General features: G+C 56.7%; 1 protein-coding gene across 1 annotated transcript; it reads right to left on the reverse strand.

The window, feature by feature from the left end:
- Positions 1 to 7866, reverse strand: NR1D1 (nuclear receptor subfamily 1 group D member 1). Its single transcript, XM_069543389.1, has 8 exons — positions 7144 to 7866; positions 3953 to 4300; positions 3584 to 3672; positions 3337 to 3481; positions 2338 to 2978; positions 1861 to 2046; positions 1154 to 1364; positions 1 to 494 (listed from the first exon to the last, which is right to left on the reverse strand). Exons 1-8 carry the CDS (start codon positions 7172 to 7174, stop codon positions 295 to 297), a joined length of 1851 nt encoding a protein of 616 aa, XP_069399490.1. The 5' UTR covers positions 7175 to 7866; the 3' UTR covers positions 1 to 294.
- Between the last annotated feature and the right edge of the window lie 990 nt (positions 7867 to 8856).

Genomic DNA, 8856 nt, shown 5'->3' on the forward strand with positions numbered 1-8856 from the left:
TCAGCTGTGAACTATTGGATTTGAGACAGGAATAGAACAGATCAGGGGGCTAGAGAGAAAGAGCAGGGTGGGGGGAGAGTGGTTTAAATAGGGGAGGCTGGGGAGGTGCAGTGATGGGGGAGGGAGGCAGGTATTTACAAGAAGGCTCGGGGGGGCCAGAGGCTCATCTTGGAATATTTTATAACAATATAAATAAGATTCTGGTTTGCTTTTCCTTTTCGTCTCGTAAAGGAGAGAGAAGTGCAGAGTTCGATTCTGTACAAGGGGGCAGCGGCGGAAGGCCGGCCGGGCGGGTCACTGGGCGTCCACCCGGAAGGACAGCAGCTTCTCGGAGTGCATGTTGTTCAGGGTCCGCAGGTCCGGCAGCTTGAGCAGCAGCTTGGTGAAGCGGGAAGTCTCCGAGGGCCGGTTCTTCAGCACCAGAGCCCGAAGAGCCCGCAGCAGCGTCTCCTGGAGCTGCTCCACCGAAGCGGAATTCTCCATTCCCGAGCGGTCTGTGGGGAAGACGACAGCAGTGAGGCAGACTCCCTGAGCTCCTCCGACTCTGACGAGGAGGAGGAGGACGCGGAGGTCTGCGAGGATGCAGCGGTGGCCACGCAGCCTCTCCCTGAAGCCCCTCAGAGGGCCGATGGGGAAGGGGCGGGAGGGGGAACATAATGCCCTCTCCCAGGCCCTGACCCGAAAGCAGGAGATGCCTGCAAACCAGGAGCCCAGGCTCAGCAAGGCCAGCCCCGCTCCTGCCCCACCAGGCCACTCTCCTTCCCTGAACAGGCCCAGCAGGGCCCTAGCTCCCCCGCTGCTCTGTGGTTCCCTCTGCCTGGGACGCCCTTCCCCCCTCCTATGCCTGGCAGTATCTCTACTTGTCCTTTGAGGCCCCACTCAAGTGTCACCTCCTTCCCCAGCTCCCCAGGCAGAAATAGTTGTGTGTGCTCCCAAAGCCCTTGGTTCATGCTTCTACTGTGACACTTATCTCACTGTTTTATAATTAGTTGGGCATGAGTCTGTCTCCTGAGCTAGACTGTGTCTGAATCATGTCTGTATCTCCAGTGCCCGGTGCAGGGCCTGGCCTAGAGTAGGTACTCCATAAAAGGTGTGTTGAATCGAACTGCGTCCGCCTCCTCCCCGGTCAGGCTCAGGCGAGAGCCTGACCTACCTGCAGAGACAAGCACCACCGCGGTGAAGAGGCCCAGCTCCTCCTCGGTAAGCGCCAGGGAGTTGAGCTTCTCGCTGAAGTCGAACATGGCATTGAGCAGGTCCCCCATGCCCATGGCGCCGAGCTCCTGCAGGCTGTAGGTGGTGCGGCTCAGGAACATCACCGTCTGGTCCTTCACGTTGAACAGCGACGCAAAGCGCACCATCAGCACCTGAAGCAGGGACAGTCGTCCTGGGTGGGGCGGAAGACTTGCCAAATCTCCCCTACCGTTTTTCTGAAGGGGTTACAGGTGCTGCCTTGGATTTCTTAGTCAAGACCGGGGCTAGTTTCTGAGTGGTCAATGAGGCAGAGCGGGTGGAAGGATGGGGAACATCCCACTGGCTTTGGAATCCAGTGGGCCTGAATCTGAGTCTCAGCCTTGTCACTCCCTGTGACCCTGGGCAAAGCCCTTCACCAAAGTGAATCTGCTCATGCCTAGAACGGAGGGGTGGGGGTAGCACTGTACTCTGAAGTGTTATTTTACGGTAGCAAGATGTGATTAGACCCCATTTGAGATGACAGAAGTTCTGGCCATCCACAGGCAGGACTGGGTGGGATTCTGTCCCTTCCTAGTCACTCAAGAGTAAGGTGGCCCCTCCCCACCCCAGACCCCCATTCTGCTGGATACTTCCCAAGGTTGAGAGCAGGGAGCCCAAACGGTCACTCACCTCAAAGGTGCCAGCCTTAAGCAGGGTGACCTGGTCGTGCTGAGAAAGATCACGGAAGCCAGGGATGTGTTTGGCAAACTCTACCACCTCCCGCACAGCAGGCGTGAAGCTCATGGAGAAGTCCTCCCAGATCTCCTGCACAGTTCGCCCGCTGCGCCCATGCGGGTACATGTTCATGGGACATGCCTGGAAAAGGGAAGGATTTGGGGAGGGGAGTATGAGCCAGGTCAGCTCAGAGGGGCTTCCCTAGCAGGTCTGGGCCCCAGATTCTGCCTGGGTTAGCGTTGTGGCCTTGGAGGATGGGTCTTTCAGGTAAAGCAGCAATCAAGTGCCAGGTGGAGATCAGGGTTTCCCAGGCAGAGCCCCTCCTGCTGGACTGAACATCCTCTCTGCACTTAGCCTCCATACACACCCAGCGACCCTGTGCTCAATCTGTTCTCCCCAGCCCCCTGCCCACATCACCCCCAGTGCTCTCACCAGCAGAACGTTCTTGGAGTTGCCCTGCCGTGGACTGTTGACAGGGGCTTCGCCTTCGGGGGCTGGGTACACGTGGGTAGGGCACAGACGGTGCCCATTGCTGTTGGGCTGGTGGCAGCTGTGGTGGGTAGCGCCAGGAGGCCAGGGGGGAGGGTAGGAGGAGGAAGCCTGGCGTAAACTGTTCAGGGCCTCGTTGTGACGCTGGGCGGCCATGATGTTGTCATTAGGGGCAGGCGGGCAGCCCTGACTTTCCCAGCGATGTGGGGTGGTGGCCGGACGGTTGCCTGAGGCATGGTTGGCATTGAAGTTGCCAGGTGAGGTGCCCAACTTGTCATGGGCATAGGTGAAGATCTCGCGGTGGGCCCGGGCTACCTGGGATATCACATCCTCCACTGTGGGCTCAGGACTTGGGGATCGAGGAGGCGTCAGCTGCTGTGGGAACTGGGAGAAACCCACCAGGGGTGAGGGGGCAGGGGCTGGGGGCGGTGAGGGGCCCATGGGGCCCGGGGTGGGGTGCTGGGTGGGTGGGGTCTCCAGCGGGCACTGGCTGCTCAGCTGGTTGTTGGCCAGGTTCATGGCACTCTGCATCTCGGCCAGCATCCGCTGCTTCTCCCGTTTGGGGATGCGCCCAAAACGCACAGCTGTGACAGGATGAGAGCAGTGTCAGGAAGTTCTCACGCACACTCACATGTTTCTCTTCCTTCCTCCTGAAAGGGCAAGCCCCCGAGGACTTGGGGTTCCATATCAAAACTAAAACCCAGAAAGCCACACCCATGGAGGGGGTTTTCCAAGTAGGGCTGTGGTAGGAGGGGACCAGAGAGACTAAATGGGAAAGAAGTGTGTGTTTACCCAAGCCCTGATGAAATATGGCCACCCCCTCTGCAAATGAGACGCATAGTCTTGGGACTTTTTAAGGGAGGGACTAATTCAGAAACCTCGAGTGGAAGGAAGAAAGGGGGAGGGTGTGGGGAAGCTGGCGGGGCCATGGTGCTGCCTCACCGTCTCGAGACATGCCCACGGAGAGACACTTCTTGAAGCGGCATTGCTGGCAACGGTTACGATTGATGCGGACGATGGAGCAGTTCTCATTTTTCAGACACCTTTTGTACTGGATGTTCTGCTGGATGCTCCGACGGAAAAAGCCCTGTGGAGCAGGGTAGCGAGTGAGCATCTTGGTCCAAGCCAGGCCTACGTGTCCTGTGGGAGAGGGTCACCTGCCCCTGCCCTTCCCTCCTCCTTGCCTCACCTTGCAGCCCTCGCAGGCGTGCACGCCGTAGTGGAAGCCCGAAGCCACGTCCCCACACACCTTACACAGCAACACCATGCCATTCAGCTCTGCAGGAAGAGAGGGGAGGCAGGTAAATGGGGGTTTCTGAGGGGCCAGAGAGCTGGAGGTTTTCTTGGCTGGGGACTGGGTGGGGGGAAGAGCTGAGGAGGAACTTCAGTATCTAGGGGGCACTTGGATGACCAGACGGGGCCAACAGCAGCTGGTGCAACTCTAGGAGAAACCCCTGAGGCCCTGAGTAGGCCCTGGAATAGCTGTCACATGAGGATCAACTCCCTGCCTAGACCTGGACAGCTTCCCTTCCCCCAAATCAGCTGGAAGCTGACTTACTGGTGATGTTGCTGGTGCTCTTGCTGGGAGACACTCGGTTACCGTCTTCCAGGGCCACCTGCAGACCCCCTGGGGGGCTCCCATTATAGAAGGAAGAGGACGACGACGATGACGACGAGGAAGATGAAGAAGAAGAGGGAGAACCATCATCACCCAAGCTGGGCGGAATGCTCCCAAAAGAGCGAGCTGGGTCCTGGGTGAGGGAGCCAGTGGGTGATGGTGGGAAGTAGGTGGGGCAACCTTGGGTCAGGGACTGGAAGCTGCCATTCGAGCTGTCACTGTACAGGGATTCAGGGCTGGTGCGGTTTGGGGAGGAGCCACTGGAGCCAATATAGGTGATGACGCCACCTGGCAGGAGAACACAAGGGAAAGGGGTGTCAACTGCGGGGCGCTCAGAAGTTAACCATGTGGCACCCCTACTCTTGGAGTCCCCAGAAGAGCCACAGTAAGCAGTTCCCCAACATAAGCCAGACATGGCCATCCAAGCCCTGCAACTCTCGGCAGGGACATTCTGCGTCTGCCTTGCGTGTGAGGTACCTCCCTAGAGGCATGACCTCTGTGATGCTCTGTGGCTATCTCACATATGTACTGCTCCCCCCACCTCCGCCCTGGATGCCTTCCTTTAGAGTATCAAACGCAGCTAATGACTTAATTGTCAGCAGCTGACCTGGGGATGGGAGAGCAGCTGAAAACCATTCATAATGCACAAGCTTCAAGAAAAACAGCCCAGCTGCTGATTTTAATACCAAGACCATGCCAGGGATGAGACCATGGAGGGGCAGCTAGCCAACAGTGAGGGGAACAGAGGTCTTACAAGAATAAAACAATTACATTCTCTCAAAACTGAAAGACATCATCTCGAAAGGTGCTGTTCCCCTGGCCTCCAAAATCAACAGTCAGAGTAGAGTCTATCTCTGAATCCAGGAAGGGCTTAACAGTATGAGCTGCAGGAGGTGGAAGTGAAGAACAAACTGTCCAGCCTAAAGCTTTGGAATTCCCCCTTCCAGATCTCTCCGCCTGCTGACAATGACCTTGGCTCTCTAACCATTCAGGGACTTTGGCCCTCTAGTTATATTGCCAACCAGATGGCCGAGTTCCCATTGCATTAGCAGGATAAAAAAGCGACCTGTCTGCCACACCTTTGGCCAAGTACCTCGCTTGGCTTGCCATCGGTGGGGTGGGAGAAGGGAGGATCCCAGGACACGTGTGAGCCGACACAGGCCATGCCACCGTCTACAGAGGCATGTCTTGCTCACCCACTGACACACACTAAGCTGGGCAGGGCCACCCTAAAATAGCTCAAGGTTGGTCAGGGTGAACCCAGTTCCCTGTAAAACAGTTGCACAACAGACCAGCTCCTACAGTTTCAGGGTTGAGGTGGGGGGGATGGGATACTTGTTTGGTGGTAAATAAACCTGCCCTAATTCAGCCATCCCCCAAAAGCAAGTTAAGATTTTCATCCAAAGAGACTTCCAACCTGAAAGTGAGGGGCACATTCAAAAGAGTCTGGTTTTAGCTCTAGATTTACCACCACCAACTTGATTTGTGATCTAGAGGAAACCAACTCCCTTCTCAGAGCCCCAGTTTTACTTTCAGTGGGGAAGAGAAAAGAAAGATGAAAAGAGACTTTATATCCTTTCCGCTATGTCTCTGAGATCTAGTTGTTTTGGTGGTGGTGGTTTATTCCCTAAGTCGTGTCCGACTCTTGTGATCCCATGGACTGAAGCCCGCCAGGCTCCTCTGTCCATGGGATTTCCCAGGCAAGAATACTGGAGTAGTTGCCATTGCCTTCTCCAGGGTATCTTCACCACCCAGGGATTGAACCCTGGACTCCTGCATTGCAGGCAGATTTTTTACCGACTGGGGAAGTCCTTAGGAGGCAAGCTGCTTCATGGGGGAAGGGGCAAGTGTTTGCAGGACTAAGAAAAGAGATGCTGGGGAACAGAAGGAATTTGTATTGTGGAGAAGCTGACTCTAAAGGCGGTACGGTGAAGTAGGTGCAAAGACAATAAATCGAAAAGGAGTGAGGAGAAAGCTAGATGTGAGGTTTCTTTGAGGAGTGTAAACATGAGGCCACGAGAGGTCAGGGATGACTCCGTCTTACTCTGCATCGGTTATGGCGAAGGGGGGCCCTCCTCCGACAAGCGGACAGGAAAAGGAGGCAGGCGGGGGCGGTGAGTCAGCCCAGCTTCACCCAGATCTCGGCGGGGCGGGGCGGGGCGGGAGCCAGGCCCTCAGCCGGCCTCACGTCCCAGCTCCACGTGTGACTCTTGCACGTGGCTCCCCAACGAGGAACCCCAGTACCCGAGGCTCCGCCCTCTCCACTTCCGTCAATCGGGAGCGGTAGCCCCGCCCCCGTCCCGCCCCTCCTCGGAGTCCCGGGTCGGGGTCTTGGGCTGAGCTTCTAACACCAGGTGGGTCGGGACTACAAGGGGAGGAGAAAAGGGGGGGGGGAAATCACGCGTTGCCGGGGCAACTGGGGGGCGGAGCTCATTATGTAACGGGGCCGGAAGGCAACCACCAATAGGGTGGCGGCCACGGCTTCTGCTGAATGAAAACAAACGCAGCACGTGGGCCCGGCTCTGCAGCCATGTGAGCGCTCCGGGCTGCCTGGGCGCTCTGGGTGTCCTCCCTGGGGCAGAGCACCACTGTTGGGGCTTCTCAAGTGCCACTCCCTACTGTCACTGAGGGTTCCCCAGTGAGATCCGACCCATTTTCCCAGTCCCTCCTGCCTGGAACCCGGGTCGCCCCTCTGCTTCTCCAGTTCCTGCGGACTCTGAGGGAAGAGGAAGATTGTAAAGAGGGGGTCCTCCTTCCGAAAAGTCCAGGCATGCCACAGCTGCAGCGGCAGGATAGATGGGGGCGTTTCGGGGCACTGCTCCAAAACTCCCAGTTACTCTAAACTGTTCGTCTCACCACACGTACCCACTCTCTCCATTCCCTCCTTCCCCGCGATCTGAGTCCTTCTAGCTAAAGGGAGCTTTAGGAGTCTGAAGGGTGACGGTGGGGCGCCTCCGGGCGCATTCCCAGGCCGAACACCCCGCTGTGGAAATCCCAGCCCCATGTCCATCACTAGCAAATCCCCTGACCAAGCGAGTCCCCAGTCCCTTTCAAAGTTCCTCTTGTTCAAGACGTAGAGGAGAGGAGACAGTGACAGAGAAAGAATGATGGTAGCAAAGGAATCTTAGTACCTGTGTTGTTGTTAGAGTCCAGGGTCGTCATGTCTTCACTGGCTGACAGCGGTCATTCAAACTGGACCTTGACACAACTGGAGGTTACAGTTGCAGCTGTCGCCTCCTGGGCACTGGCCGAGGGCGGGGAGTGGACCCCCGCGGCTCACGATCAGGATCCGAGGCACTCTGCAGCAAGGTCTTGGCGGGGCCGGACTGCAGCCCTGCAGAAGGGTAGGACGCTGAGGCACCGAGGTCTGTTTTGCATGGGAAGAGCAGAGAGAGTGTGGGGGAAGGGGGCGGAGGGAATCAGCTTGCAGTACTTCTGGCTAGAAGGTAGCAAGGAGGGTCGGGTCTCTGCAGTGCACGGGGTGCCACTGCCTGACGACTCCGCAGCGCTGCAGGGTATCGAATCTGGAGCTCCTTGTGCAAAAGTCCCACAGGGAGAGAGGCTGCAGTCAGGAAGTAAGTAGGTGATGGGGAGAAACAGGGCACCCAGGCGCAAAGAAGCGAGACGTGTGCCCTGCTACGTTCCCTCGGCAGCAATATTTCACTCTGCCAATCTCAGCCGCCTTTTGCCCCAGCCTTTTTCCCTGGGACAGAGGGCTCTGCGCAGGCGCCAGCAACCCAGGGTTCCCGGGCCGCACGCGGCACTGGAGCAGGTACCATGTGATCCCAGGGAGCGCCTCGTGCCCCAGTGACACACTTTTCCAGCAGCAGGCACGTTGAGCTCGGTGCGCCTGCGTAAAGCCGAGGCTGTCGGGATATGTAGTCCGTTGGCAAAGTGGGCGGACTGCGTTTATTTCCCCATTTCTGCCTTGCACAAGCTCTTGCTGGAACCGGGGAGGAGCTGCGAGCTTTGTGGGGTGGAGTGCGTTAAAGAGTCAGGGTGGCGTGTTTGGAAAGCTTGTATGGCAGAGGCATGTGAATTCCTGGGGAGGGACTGACAAGCTTGGCGGCTCCCTGGGAGATCAAAGCTAACAGCCCCTTTCTGCAAATCTTGCAAACGTGAGGGCTTCACGTGATTGTGGGACTGACCCTGTCTTGAGGTTAGTGGTGACAGGAGAGAGAGATGATTGGGGAGGGAGATAGCCCCACAGTCAGGAGCTTAACGTCCTGCAGAGCCAAGTCCTGAGAGGGAAAGGAAATGTGACCCCTTTTAGGTTCTACTCCTCTTTGGGAATGGAGTTGCCATGGGGGTTGAGGATGTCCCTGGGGACTCCCTGTTTGCTTATATGACACCACCCCCACCCACTCAAGGTGACTTTGGGGTGAGTCATTTCCCTTTGTCTAGGAAATAAAAAGGACAAGGGAAGGAAACTGGTGAAAGTGTTTTGAGGTCCTAAAATAAAAGGAGCAGAGGTAAGGCAGGGCTTGGGGGCAGAGTGACACCCCCTAGCTCCACCCCCAGTGCTTCAGGGTAGTGTGGGTTTCATATGGGAACACAGAGATCATCTTAACCCCTATCCTTTACTGATGAGAATGAGGCTTAGAAGGAGTGACTGGCCCAACGTCAGACATCCATTGCTAGTTTCACTTGCCTACCATCAGGCAATGACATGAAAGTGAAACATTGAACAGGGGTTAAAAACAGCCAGCATCTCCCTTCAGAGGAGCAACTCTACCCCACTGGTGAAAGCAGGTCTCCAGTGGAGGTCTATCATGTTTTTTTGTTTTGTTTTGTTTTGGGGTTTTTTTGGCCTCACCATGCAGCTTGTGGGATCCCTGACCAAG

The sequence above is a fragment of the Ovis canadensis genome, chromosome 11 (genome assembly GCF_042477335.2).
Source record: "Ovis canadensis isolate MfBH-ARS-UI-01 breed Bighorn chromosome 11, ARS-UI_OviCan_v2, whole genome shotgun sequence".
Classification (NCBI taxonomy): Eukaryota; Metazoa; Chordata; class Mammalia; order Artiodactyla; family Bovidae; genus Ovis; species Ovis canadensis.

Coding starts and splice junctions, on each gene's coding strand:
- NR1D1 (XM_069543389.1), bottom strand. CDS start 7,174: ATGACGACCCTGGACTCTAACAACAACACAG. Junction 3,673..3,952: donor GAGCACCAGCAACATCACCA/GTAAGTCAGCTT, acceptor CTCTTCCTGCAG/AGCTGAATGGCATGGTGTTG. Junction 2,047..2,337: donor ACTCCAAGAACGTTCTGCTG/GTGAGAGCACTG, acceptor TCCCTTTTCCAG/GCATGTCCCATGAACATGTA.